Source organism: Musca autumnalis, unplaced genomic scaffold (assembly GCF_047663935.1).
Source record: "Musca autumnalis isolate F117 unplaced genomic scaffold, ASM4766393v1 scaffold_5, whole genome shotgun sequence".
NCBI classification, from domain to species: domain Eukaryota; kingdom Metazoa; phylum Arthropoda; class Insecta; order Diptera; family Muscidae; genus Musca; species Musca autumnalis.
In genome coordinates this window covers 113,484,500-113,499,639 of record NW_027412088.1, presented here as the reverse complement: position 1 = coordinate 113,499,639, position 15,140 = coordinate 113,484,500, and the positions used below count along the sequence as shown (strand labels likewise).

Here is a 15,140-nt window from a genome sequence, read left to right as displayed (position 1 = left end):
GAACCTGTAACACAAGCTGTTTGTCCGGGATTTTCTCCGCATGGTGGATCAATGTCATCGGCAAATACTTCACCATACAACATGAAGTATGGCTGATAGGTGACCTGGAAAAAAACAATGAAAGCATTGTCAATTAAAATAATTAAAATAATGCACATGCACTTGTTGTACACACCGATACACACATACACACTGGTACTTATAAATAATATACAACATTGAATAGAGGAGTTTATATGACAAGCAATTATTATGTGTTTCTTTCGTTTTTTTCTGTTTTTGTTGTTGTTTATTATTATTAAAGCCTAAAATATTTTACAATTATTATATATGTATATCATTGACAGATGGTCATGACAGCAAATAGGAATATAGTTCAGCAGCAGGAGGAGTAGGAGGAGAATAGCTTAAAGCAGTTTGACCTGGTTGTTTGATGTTTGACAGTTATCAAAATACAATCAAATGCAAAAATATGTGCCTTGGCCTCGAAGTATTTGATCGATTTCAGTCAACACTTTCCACTGTTCCGTTAGCCATTGATCGATCAAGCAATATATTTGTATATTCATTACGTTTCTTTGTAAGTTGATATAGAATAGAGTACATACACATTCATTGTACATTGATACAACTATATACATTAATATATAATTCAGTACATACATACATATCGTCACCATAAATGCCCGAAGACGTAACCCACAAACCCAAAACTTTACAGGAGAAGCAAAAAACGTTATAATATGAAAACTCTTTTATAGAATAACAATCTTATGAGGGCGAATATTTGGAGTATTATCAGTCATGCACGAATGAATGAAACTAAAACCGTTGAAACGCTTGGATTTGGGATCCGTCAGTACAACAAAATCTGCAATGTTATCAGATTTTCGCAATGCCATGTCTTGAATAGGATGGCTATTTTTGAACGTAGAAAATTGAAATTTTGCCAGGGCATGTATTTTAGCTTTACGTATCAGATTCCATCAAAAACGAATTTCGATTTTCATGTGGGTTACGTCTTCGGGCATTTATGGTGACGATATATATATATTCCCACATATGGATTAGATTAGGAGTATTAAATCATGCATTGTTGTAAAAAAATCTAAATTTGACACACTTAAACTAAATGGGATTAAACAGTTATTGTTTGTTCTTTTACATAAGACACAAGAAGAGGAAAGATTGAGAGACAAAGGGGGAAAACAAAAATCAAAGACGAACTAAAGTAGCAGCATGTTAGGGAAGGCATAACTACATTGACAATAAGTTCCAAAGCTTAAAAAGGAGTTAGGAATCAAAAGTTATATCCTCATGTATTCAAAAAGTTTTAGGATAAGATAAAATCGTATTGCCGCTTGGAACATAAATAAGAAGAACAAGAGAAATTAGAAATTGAAAGTGGAAACTGAAGTGGGATAGAGGAGTATCACGATGCTAACACAACAACAATTATTTGGCCATTCTATTGACTTTCATTCCAAGAAGTTAAACGGTAAAGATTCTTCTCTTTACATTCGACAGTTGCTGGCCCGTTAGGTTGTTTAGAAGTTCAGATCTCTGTAAGATCTGACCCGATGTTGTGGCATGGTGAATTGGTGATGTGGTATTAGCGTGTAAGTTTGTTGTAGTGGTTGAGGTTACGGTAGAATGGCCACGATGATGTGTTGACGAGTAACCACCAATGCTTCCAGTTGGATCTCGGGCATTGTGGGCACGACTGCCATGACCTATAGCACCTAAAAATCCTGGTGCCACAATAGAGCCTGCTATTACCTACATTGTTATACATATATGTATGTGTGCGTGTGTGAATTTCGTTCGTCGTCCAGCATAAATTGTTTCATAATAAAATTTATGTCCAACGTAAGAGAAAAAGACACATGATACAGATTTAAATGTACCACAATAAGAGAATTTTTGAATGATATTTTTAATGCAATGACGTCGAATTAATACCATAAGATAGAAAAAAGAGAGACATAAAAGATAAAAACAAATGTTATTTATTAATATAGATGAATGTAAAACTTATAATATTTTCAATCTGATACATCTAAGTATAATATTCCTCAATGAATTGTGTATGTACTCCATTAATATTACACTAAAATATCTTAATTATAATTTGAATTGCTAAATTATAGAATTTTGTTAATTAACATTATAGCTCGTGAGGTGAGGTCGAAAGTCAATACACAAGGTATTGAAAATATGAAACATAAATATATCATAGGGAAAAATATTCCATCCGATTTAATCGTGCCGTGACATTTCACTCTATGACAAAATAATGCACTCAAAATCTTTAGTGTCAAAATATTTATAAATACTAGCAGAACCCGGTCCGCGTTGCTGGCCCGTCGAAATGAGTTTTAATGACAACTTTTTATCGACTTTATGCTTGAAAATTCAAAAATAGGTATTTTCTACCTCACTTCTTCGGTCTATTGTCAAACCGAGAGGGATTTTTTGTCTGTAACCTTTCTTTTCTCTTACGGATTTTGTCGGATTTTTTCGCCAATTTATGCTTTTTAGGATTTATTATCGTCCATGTCCCTGTCTTTATCCTAAAGCGATCTCATTTTAAAGGTTAAAAAGTGGTTAAATCTAATTCTCCCGCTTATTGAGACTTATATGTTTTAGCTTTTCATGGCTGATGGACCGTTGAACCTCACCATTCAAGTAAATTTGTAAATATATAGTTTTTCTTGATCGGGGCGCAACCACCGTTGTCTCGAAAACTAATTTGCAACCCGATGCACCCATAAGTTTAGCAAATATAGCGATTATAAAATAATAGGCCCCGAAATTCGTCTACAAATATATAGCATTTTGGACCACGGGACATTCCTGAACATTTTCTGAATATTAGGTTCAGTAGTTTTGGAAAAATAATGTTTTGAAAAGAGTGGGCGTGGTCATCAGTTTTCAAGATATAACATATTAACACACAACTTCATTGCCTACCAAAATGTATGCTGAAACCGATATAATCATATATTTGGCTTATATATAGCGTTTAACAGAAAGGCATGGGGAAGGTACCCCACATAACAACGGCAAACATTGAGCTTTTGCTGCAAATTATATGGAAATCCCTTCAGTAGTATTGGAGTTATGACATATTAAAAAAACAAGCGTGGTCGGGCCTATAGGCCCTAAAGAAGTACCTTGATTGTAGATTAATCCGTAAATTTTTAATTCGATACATGCCTAATTTTTGCAAATATAACGTTTTTTAAAAATATCACACAGGGGAGGTTCCCCGCTCCCTCTGGAATTCAATAAAATATGTAACCTGTTTTCGGCGGGCGTGGTAAACTTTTCTTTCCAAAAAACCTAAGTTGGATTATGACAGCATTTGATTTTTATTCATAAAGGTAAGGCGTGTTTTTCAAATACGCCCCCTTCAAAATTCAAGAAAATATGCCCGTACATTCCCTGACATTTTCAGGAAAATCGGTTCAGTAGTTTTGTAGATGTAACATATTTTAAAAAGTGGGTGTGGTCAAGTCATTGGATCCTAAAAAAGTGGGTAAGGTCTTCCGAAATAGATACATTCGTAATTATCTAAAAATATAACATTTTTAAAAAAGTAGGGTATAGGGGTAGTACCCCGCCCCTTCCGAAATTCAACTGAATTTGTAGCCTATTTTAAGCGGGGGCCATCCTTGTACATTCCCTGGCAATTTCATGAAAATCGGTTCAGTAGTTTTTGTAGAAATGATAAAAATTGAAAATTGAAAAAAGTGGGCGTACATTTTCTTTGCATAAAAAAATATCGAAATCGGTCCAGCCGTTCTCAGCTGATGCCATGACCAACGAACGACATTTGATTTTTATTTTTAAAGATTTTAAAGTTTATACAAATCGCGATTTGCTTGAAAATCCTTTTAGTAGTTTTGTATATATAACCTAATTAGAAAGTGAGCGTGGTCGGATCTTAAGTCCCAAAATAAGTACGTAAGGTTGGAGACACAATCGCCATTGACTCGCAAATAAATTCCGAAACCGATACATTCGTATTTGTTGCAAATATTGCATTTTTACAAAAATAGGGCATAGGGGAAGTACCCGCCGATCCGAAAGTCAAAAAATATGTAGCCTATTTTTATCGGGGACCAACCCTGTACATTCGCTGAAAGTTTCAGGAAAATCGATTCAGTAGTTTCGTAGATATAACATATTTAAAAAGTGGGCGTTGTCCAGTCTTAATGCCCCAAATAAGCACGTAAGGTCGGAGACACAATCGCCATTGATTCGGAAATTAATTTTCAAAGCGATACATTTGTAATTGTTGCAAATATTGCATTTTTACAAAAATAGGGCATAGGGGAGATACCCCGCCCGATCCGAAATTCAACCAAATGTGTAGCCTATTTATTTGGGGCCATCGATCTACGTTCCCTGAAAATTTCAGAAAAATCTGTTGAGTAGTTTCGTAGATATAACATATTTATAAAAGTGGGCGGAAAAGTGGGCGTGGCCAATTTTTCTTTGCATAAAAACCTAAACTGGACTATGAGTAACATTTCCACAAAAAATTATCCAAATCGCTCCAGCCGTTTTCAACTGATTCAATTACCAACAAACGACAATTGAGTTTTATATATAAAGATAAGCTAAACTTACGTTAGTACGATGCCTATATCTAAATTGTATAATTGAGATATCGCAAATTTTCCACCGAAATGCAATTTTACTGTTTTTTATATACATAGCTTTCGAAGCCATCGCGATATATTAACGAAATACCCTGTGTAATAGGAACATGTATACAAAATATGAAACCTTTTCGTCAACTATACGCTGAATTGTCAATACCTAAATTTTTACAAAAATTGAACAATATTTCTGTACAGAAACCGGGGATTAGAATTCAGGTACGAAGTGCTATTCTGTAATCCGGATCTACCTCTCCACCCTTCTCGGAATCCATATGCCGTTTAATAAAAATAACAAACAAAAAATACACCAATATTGGGTTGATCTGAAGTGTGGAAAATAATATCAAAAGTTGTAAACAAAAATTATATATTTTCTCAATGTATGTGGCATATTTTAAATTTTTAGGAAAGTGTTTTAATTTTGTGAATTATTTTAGTGAATGGTCACCCTATTTTGTTTTTTTTTAATGGCAAATTTCGACATGTCCAATTTATAGAAGTTAGTTACCAACAACAAAATGTAAATGCAATGTATTTTTTTTTTTGCTACAGAAGAATGATCATGCTTTGAATCTGAGTAAATTAAAATATGACAAAAAATAATAACTCTTTATATAATTCTCTTTCATCACACAATATTTCTGATCAATGCAGGATACATGTACATATCGCTCGTTTACTCAAAAAGTGACATAATTTTTTTCTGCGACTTCTATTTTATCTTGTGCCAAATTTTTGTTGTTGATATCTCTAAAACTCAACGAGATACTTCTCAATTACTACGGGTTTGGCACGATTCAACACAAAATGTCTTTTGAGTTTATGAAGCATTACAACACTTCAAGTCATTCTTGACCTTCAACAGAAATTAAGCACTGATATCTGGCTAGGTGTTTGCAAAAGTATGGTCCAAGTAGTTTTTATTCTAATAATCTTTTTAAGTTTGGAAGTCAAATTTCAATCGCCAACTTAAAACGCGTTTTTCTCGAAACCAGATTTTTTGAGATGTGTCACTCTTTGAATAAATGAGCGATATGTATATCACTTTTGCGTGTGCGTTGTGACGTTTTTTCAAATCCGAAAAATTACCGGGGAACATTGAAGTCTAATATATTTATATATACATCCACACACACGCACACACACAAAATTTTAATGAATGTTCACAAAGATTACAAAAAAAAAACTGTTAATACTTTACCTCTCGGAAAAGACGCCATGTTGGTTCCATATTTGGGAAAAGAATAGCCTGTCTGCTAACACCGAAACTCATTAAAACTACAGCCAATAAGACAACAAAATAAATCATGTTCTTGACCATTTTTCCCATCATTGTGACCAGAGGACCTGTAAAAATAGAGACAAAATTATTTAAATATCTGCAAGAAACAAAACATAATCTCAAACCTACCCAGATATTTATTAACACCTAAGATATTCAGTATCCGCAAATACCAGTAAATGCTATCAACGCAGTAAATAACTCTACCAATATCCATGGTATTCGGTCGAAATCTCAACGAAAGACCAATAAAGAATAGTATTATGGCAGCACCATCACACGGATTCCACATATTCCAAGCCCATACCGAGAATTTATGCCTGCAAGAAATAGGGAGTAATAATAATTGTTCCACAAACATCCCATACGTGACAAGGGAGTAGAGACATTTAAATTATATTTTTATCAGAACCAATTTATTTCCAAAAAATGTTTTATGTAACTTACGTAATGGCAACTGGTTCGGAGGAGACAATTTCACGAATTTTTTCAAATCCCAAGGTGGTAATATATGCAATAGAATAGATTTCTTGCCATCGAGGTATGGGTTCCATTTTAACCAAAACCGTAAATGTGAACATTCCCAGGAAAAACATGTAGGCAATCTGATGGAAAAAAATATATTTGAAATAAGAGGTAAATACGATCAGGGTGATTGCATTTTTAACATCCTTGAAAATAAAAGACGCTAACTACTCCAACAAATTAGAGCACATTTACATCAGTTAGTAAAGCATGCGATTTAAATTGTCAATTACAATTCAACAAAAATTCACATATTCCTAAATCTAGAGTTTTTTATGGCAGTGTAAATTAGGTTTATATTCGAAGAAGCGATTTCATTGAAGTGTTAAATGTTAAAATGGAATGGATACTTGAAATAAGGTCCTAAAAGTAAAGAAAAATAATCCCAGGAGGGTTGGCATTTTTTTATTTGGGATGATGACTGATTTTGTTTTTCAAAATAGTCAGGCTTAATCCCATAGTCGTTGTTTTAATATTTTATTAAAACTATTTTAATTTATTAGTGAGAAAAAACACAAATATCGCCAATTTTTCCCACTAATAAAATAAAGTTGTTTTAATAAAATATTAAAACAACGACTACGGCATTAAGCCTGACTATTTTGAAAAACAAAAAAGAAAAATAATCCCTCCTAGAAAAAACCCCTTAACAAAATAACGGGTTCCAAATCACCTCATTAACCCATTTTTTACAAGGACATGAATAACTACTTAATCTATGTCCACTAGGGGTTGAAAAATAAGCTAAACAAATATGTTCTAATATCAGACCAGTTGAGGTGAATTTATGTTCAATTTAAACCCACTGATGGTGAGTTGTGTGCTCAACAACTTTCGGTTTTGAGTCGGATACACACGCTCTGTACCACCGTACTCATTACTTAGTAAAGAGTAAAGTAAACAGCTTTGCCTTATAACATTTGTAAGAAATAACAAATTAGGCAAATCAGGCTACTGGTAATGCAGAAAGTAACTTGTATATGGTAAAAACCAAAAAAGTTTTACAATCGATGTATCGGAGTTTCACCCTTTCAGAATTTGCAAACTTTTGACATATTCTATATAATATGACAGAATTTCTTTCTAAAAATGGGTTGAACCATCAAGTTTTTTATGTTCCTTTCCGATTTCTGGCTTAACCTTACATTTCATGGACCCATGCCCAAAGAAAGAATCAAAGAATAATCCATGATTTTTCGATATATCCACTGCATCTACGTAAAATTGATGCTGACATTTTGAAGCCTGAATTTCGGGGTTTGTTGAATTTTTTTTTTAATAATCCGGACGCGCAACGAGATGATATTCACAACTGATTATAGAATTAGAGAACTCATCATTTTACGTGGTTTAATGCATATCTAATTAGTGTGCTCCGTACAGCATGCTGGTAATAAGAGTCCAAAGGCCAATATTAGATGCGTAAATTTACTCAAAATACCTATTTTTTGAGTGTAAAATTTACAAGTATAATTCAATTTCCTTTGATTCCCGCGTGGATTTCGTTGTTTTACGCGACGGATCTAATGAGTCCTTCCGCGATCGAATCGTCCACTAAAACGGTGGATACAAATACCTTGAAAATAGGAACATCTGAAAAAAATACTTTGACAAATGTCATTCAATTTCGTTTGATCCCCTGTTGAATTTAGTGTTTTTACGCGACGGATCTAATGAGTCGTTCCAAGATCGAATCCATCCACTAAAACGGTGGATATAAATACCCAGGGTTTAAAATGCTAACGCCATATTAGCAAAAGCACCGAATATTTGCAGCTTTGCCTGCTAAAATTTCTTAGAAATATGTTTACATGTGGCAACAAATTTCAGAAAAGTATTGCTAGCGATGCTAATGCTATTTGATAATGTCGCTATAATAAAATAGCATTGGGCACGCATACTCATATTTTGCAGCACACATGATCAACACATATCAGAAAAGAGAATAATCAACAAAGTTTCAACGGCTTAGCCATGTTTTCAGCAAACAATTGTTTTTGAGATCAGGGTTACCAGTGTAATGCATTAAAAATCACGATCTAATTAATTCCACTTTTCGTTCAAAGGACATGTGAATTTTTAGTGAAGCTGTTCAATATATATTTTTTATTTTTAAACAATAATAATTAGTATTCTTTAGGTTCAAACATATGATGGAGGCATTTTGACATTAAATGACACCTTTTTTATTACTGCGTTGGCAACTCTAATCAAAAAACCACCCTAGGATGCTAATTCGTTCTTACGAATGGTCAGCCGATTGCTAAATATGTAGGGTGGTTGTCGATTATGCCTAACGCAAAAAAAGATTAGGCGTAAAAAGCGAAATAAGCAAAAATTTACAAAAATAAATATGCGTTCGGTTGCTTTTTTAGCCGTGTGTGTCAATATTGTGTAGCAGCTGAAGTGTACAGCTAATGCTAATGTTTTTGGATGCTGGCTTTTAAACCCTGAATACCTTGAAAATAGGAAAATCTGCGAAAATATATTTTGACAAATCTGCGCACTAAACCCCGATTTTCTTTCAAAAATTTTACATAAATGGAATCCTTTATCCTGATTGAAACATAGAAATATGTATAGATATTGAAAGAGATTGAATCGCTGTATCCAAAATCGGATGCGCATCAGGTGATTTTAACTAATTGCAAATGACAGGCTTTTTATTTTTCCTATTTTTTGAATGATTGCAATTTCAATATTATTCTTAACTTTCTATCCTATAAGTTATCACAGTAAGAACTAAGCTTTCGTTATTGTAAATCCTATTTCTTGAAGAAGTTTTAGCAGAATACATTCATTATTTTATGGGATTTTAGCGAAATTGTTGGAAAACTCCCAAATATTTTTTCTAATTTTTATAATCGAACCAACAATTATATTTCGAACAATATTACAATTTTCTATGCATTGCACAGTGTCCAATTTTACGAAAAACCTGGCCAAATCTCTAAAAATGAATGGATTTTGACCTAACCTTGGGTTCTTATGTTTTTTTTGGGTGGCTGGCTTCGTTTTTCATTTTATTTTACCCGCATTGAAGGCGCCTTTTTAGTTCCTTCTCCTATACAATGTGATCGTATCAGATCAAAATATTCTACATATTTGTTCGCCATTAATTTTTATTATCGGGCCTATAATACAGCAAAACTCTACATCTTACCTAAACTCAAGAAATATGCAGAATTTAAACATTTTAGGGTTAAGGCCGTACTTCATGTGAGTTTTGGCAAAATTGTCATACAAAATATTATTCTAGAAGAATGGCGTCGAAGACAAAAATGTTTTCCGCTAAATTTCACTATAAGTTACCAACGAAATGAAATCTATATTTGCATTAGTTACCAAAGAAATGTCAGTATCAATTTGTCCAAAAAACCAAGAAACTAAAATAAGCTTCTACAATTTCTCCAGTTTTGAAAATATTTGAGTTAAGATTACTTGGAATCCTTGCACTTTAGGTATATGGTGCCTTTGGCAACTTTACTGACTAAAATGCGAAGAATATTTTTCTTAGAAAAATCTCCTATAAAATGTGATCGTATCAGATAAATATATTCTAGAAATTTGTGCGCCATAAAATTTTACTATTAGTCCTAGAATACATCAAAAATCTAAATTTTATCTAAATGCCAGGCAGTTACCCTATACTATATTCTGACATTCTGAATCAATGAATATATGTACATATCTGCAAGACAAAATATCACATAAAAACGAAAAGTGCAAATATGTACAGGAAATGATCTTACTCACAACTATTTTCATCATTTATTGTGAAAATGGACCTTGAAATAAATCAACAAGTACGGACATCAATTTTTAAAGAACATACACTTCATTGGCGAAATTGAACATAATAAATACGTTTCACATATGTATCTTTCATTACAGTTACAAAAAAAATATTTAAAAACCGTTGTTTATTTTGGATATTACCATAGTTTTATAAACAACTTAAATATTGAGACAAAAAAAGCCAAATAGGGTCACTTTGACCTGTTTTTATACCCGCTGATTATACAAGAAACGTATATATTTTTTCATGACAACATGCAGTGGGATCCTATAAACAATATTTGACCCTATTTGGTGTGAATTGATAAAAAAATTTTCCCGATTTTTGGCCAGGTTTTTCGGAAAATTGGACACTGTGCATTGTCTAGATATTTTTAATTTATTTTTTAGAGGTTTGTACGGACTCTGGGCAGGATAATTTGGATTTACTTCAAGTTTTTTATTATTTGCTGATTTTACGCGAAAATAAAAAAAAAAAAAAAATAGTAAATCTTTAAACATCAGTCAATAGATAGGGAATGCTGTTAGCGATTTATGCATAAATTTTCTCATAAAAATAAATTAAACAATTTTTAATATTTTTTCTTTAAATGAGAATAAAAACTGCTATAACTTTTGCGCGCATCGCAATAACAAGTCAAAAAAATGTATAAGGAAATGTATTACACTTGAGATAATTATAAGATTTGTAGAAGGCGGTATTAGCATAATTTTTGATAATATAGAAATATTGGTAAGGTCTGGGCATGACTAGAAACTACAGTCTAAAACTAGGATACATTTTAACGCTGCTGCACGGGAATACAAGTTACTTTAATGTTATAGTAACTAATGCTACCTCAATAAGCTAAACTCAATTAAATTTAATATGATATTTTTCGATCCAATGAGATATAAGACACAAATTACTATGACCAATATTGGTCACTAATTATGGATCATAACTTGCGTAGTTTAATTACTTTATCTAAATTCTAATATAAGGTGTGTAGCAAAGTGATATTTGGTGGTATTTGGTTTTTGTAATACTTACCGAATCAGCCCAGAATTTTGTTATGGGTGCTGTATAGAATTCATAAACCTTCTTCTTAAGTCGCAGTGGCTGGTGTTGTTTTATTTCATAGTCGGTGTTGTGAAAGAAATCACGAAATTGTGACGGATCAGAGTCTGTCAGTGATACCTTTTGTTTTGATAATTTGTGTGTTGTCATCACCGTGGCATAAATAGGGAAAAACATATTAAAATATAAAATAAGAAATGAGTTAATTATTATAATATAATAATAGAAAATGCAGTAAAATTCACTTAGCACAAGCTGTAACAAATACATGTACATATATATGAATATGGTACATTGAAGCAAATATTATTTACAAATATAAATATTTTTTTCTTTGACTATTGAAGTGGAAGGAATGAAAAACAAATGACCCAAATACCATATTAAATGATTTTGATGTAAACACACGCAGTTAACATTCACTTAAACATAATAGTATGAAGAATATTTTTTTCAATACTAAGTCAAAGTATCACATGCTATATCAATTAAAGAAGCACAATTATAAATGTTGAATTGTAGAAAATCTGAAACATAATCGCTATTTTTTAACTATATTTCGATGCATGGATTGAAGTTTAAAAAAACAAATTCATTATTAGAAAAGGCTGAGTATAAATAACTTCATTGAAATGAAATGTACTTGCAATGAAAATGGTTCGAAGTAAACGGTACAGCTGAACATATGAATCATATGCGTACGAACGAAATAGATTTTGTCGAAATACGTACAAATTGTAATAAAAAATACGCATTTCGAATCAAAACAAACCATATAATTTGTTGATATTAGAATTGCAATCCTCGGGGAATTTGACCCTCATAACGACGCATTCACGCGTTAAAATTGTCTAATGCCAACAAACTAGTTGAAACATGAGTAAAGAGATTCCGGACGACAACTTTTTTACAAGGATGTGTCACTGCTATTACGCATCTTGATCGCGTATTTTGCATGAATCAAGAGAAGCATTTGTTAGAATATTTTTAACATTTTTTATATAAAACGGGAGGAAGTACTTCCTCATCCTGAACTAGTAAAACTTTAGTTTTCTGACCGCTGTTCAATATTTATTTAAGAAACTCCGTGACTAGTCTTTTTGAATACATTCCATTTCCTCTACCATAATATGGAGGGTGTAATTAAATTTGTCATTCCGTTTGTAACACATCGAAATATTCATCGGAGACCCTATAAAGTACATATATTCTTGATCAGGGTAAAATTCTAAGTCGATATAACCATGTGCGTCTGTCCGTCCGTCCGCCCGTCCTTCCGTCTGTTGAAATCAAGATACAGCTAGAATTTTGTAAAATATAGCTTGGTACTTTGGTATAGAAGTTTCTATTACTCCTAGGATGTTTGGTATTGCAAACGGGCTATATCGGTCCACGTTTTTATAGAACGGTACCACCCGATTTTCGGTATTTTGAAGGCTTTAGCTTCATTATCACACCGAAATTGCTGAAATTCGGTACTTAGTTTTCGTTGGGTGTATAAAACTTTTCCCCATAATTTTATCGCTATAGGCCTACGCCTTCATATAGGCCCCATAGAACGGTGCCTCCCGATTTTCGGTATTTTGAAGGTTGTGGCCACAATAATCCACCGAAATGGCTTACATTTGGTATTTAGTTTTCGTTGGGGCTATAAAACTTTACCCCAGAAACTTGTCGGTACAGGTCAACGCCTTAGTATAGCCCGCATAGAATGGTACCTCCCTATTTTCGTTATTTTGAAGTTTGTGGCCTCAATATTCCACCGAAATGTATGAAATTTGGTACTTGGTATTCATTTGGGTTATTAAACATTCCATATGAAACTTGTTGGTACAGGTCCACGCCATAGTATAGCCCCCATAGAACGGTACCTCCCGATTTTCGGTATTTTGAAGGTTGTGGCTACAGCAACCCACCGAAATGTCTGAAATTTGGTATTTAGTCTTTGTGGGAGGTGAAAGACTTTCTGACTGAAATTCGTCGGTACATGTCCACATTTCGATATAGCTCCCATAGAACGGTACCTCCCGATTTTCGTAACTCTGAAGGTTGTGACGTCAATATCGCGCATAAAGACTGAAATTTGTTATTTAGTCTTACATGGGGTTATAAAATATTCCAGAAAAGAATTACACGTATAGGTCCACAGGTTCCTATGTCACCCATAGAAGCTTACCTCTTGATTTTCGGTATTTTCAAGGTTTTGCTGAAATATCGGAAATTGAGTCTAAAACTTTCCCCCAGAAATTTGTAGGTATAGATCGACGTTTTTATATAGCCCCCATGGTACGCACATCGTTTTATGGAACTTGCTGAAATTTGGTTTTAATCTTTTTCATTAACGAAAAGAAACTAATTGTTTAATTTTACTTCAATACAACTCGTGCTGCAGGGTATAACAATTTCGGCCTGGCCGAACTTAACGCCGTTCTTGCTTGTTTTCGATTCAAATTCTTTAATTCAAATATATTTGTAGTTGTTGGAAAAACTATTCTGATTTATTGTATATCGTTTTGCCTGTAGATATTTCATTGATTTATTTATCGTTATAGGAGAACTTGAACGCGAGAAACTCGTTATGTACAAAAGTCAGAATGAAGCCCGAATATTTTAACAGGGGATAAAACACAAGAGTGATGGCCATGGCGCAGGACCATTTTCCTACAAATACATGAATGGAATCTGATAAGTGATACAGAAAGTGTACTGAAAATCTTTTAAAAACACAGACAATCGCGAACGAGGCTAATAACAAAATTTGGCTGGATGAACGCATAGCCAATGATGGAAACCTCAGTCTGCTATATCCTGTGTACAAGAAAGGAAACAAGACAGATATTTGCCAAATACAGAAGCATAAGTCTTCTTTCTATCGCATATGAAGGGCTTTTGGGCGTATTGTTATATCCTACACCACTAGGTGGGGAGGGTATTATAAGTTGGTTTTGGACAAAAAGTTTGTAACGCATCGAAATAATCATCGTAGACCCATACATATATATATACCAAAATGAATGTCTCGACGAGCTGAGTCGATCTGGCTATGTGTGTCCGTCTGTCCATCTAAACCTTGTAATCACGCTACAGGTCGGAATTTTAATCCAATCGTCACCATATTTTGGGTGTTGATGAAGGTCCCGAAGGGGAAGAAGCCTATTGATTTTGGTGATTGGCGGATAATCTTCAGGGGTCGGAATGGGCAAAAACCTATTTGGAGAAAAATGAAAGTAGAAAATATCCCCTTTGCAACGATGTAACGTAAGTTGTCGTAGGTGGTCAAACAACGAAGATATCGCAATAGCCGCTAATAGAACACAACTTATTTATTTTTGCGATTTTAATAAAAATGACAAATATCACAGCTTTGGTTGGGGAACTTCCTAAAACAAAGGCTGACTATGAAAATGGAAAATCCCACCTTTACAATGATGCAAAGTAGGTTGACGTAGGTGGCCAAATAACGAGACATCGCAATAGTCTGTAATACATCCCATTTTTTAATTTTTGTTTGCAATCACGCTACACGTTGCAATTTTAATTGTATCGTCACGTCAAATTTTGGGTGTTAATGGGGGTCCCACAGAGGAAAAAACCTATTGATTTTGGGAATGGTCGGATAATAATCAGAAAAGGCCAACGTTTTATTTTAAAGCGAATATCTCTCTTCTGTAAGAGGTGTGTATATCGAAAGCAAAACCTGGCAAGGAAAGTAGAAAATATCACCTTTACAACGAAGTCACTATTGACTGGCCCCAAAATTAAAAAAAAAACAACTAAATTTTGTGGTAAATTCATAATTCCA

At 33.4% G+C, this 15,140-nt stretch overlaps 1 protein-coding gene across 43 annotated transcripts in view; it reads right to left on the bottom strand.

The window, feature by feature from the left end:
• Trpm (transient receptor potential cation channel, subfamily M) overlaps positions 1 to 15,140 on the bottom strand; it is a 403,692-nt gene that overhangs the window by 19,196 nt on the left and 369,356 nt on the right. For all 43 annotated transcript variants that reach the window (XR_012408366.1, XR_012408365.1, XM_073992979.1 and 40 more), the window contains 5 exons: positions 11,312 to 11,458; positions 6,403 to 6,560; positions 6,085 to 6,275; positions 5,875 to 6,020; positions 5 to 104 (listed from right to left, as the gene is read on the bottom strand). Coding sequence is in view for 41 of the 43 variants with exons in the window: in XM_073992979.1 (XP_073849080.1) it covers positions 5 to 104; positions 5,875 to 6,020; positions 6,085 to 6,275; positions 6,403 to 6,560; positions 11,312 to 11,458 (742 nt within the window). In the remaining 2 variants the exon portion in view is untranslated. The remainder of the gene's footprint in view (positions 1 to 4; positions 105 to 5,874; positions 6,021 to 6,084; positions 6,276 to 6,402; positions 6,561 to 11,311; positions 11,459 to 15,140) is intronic.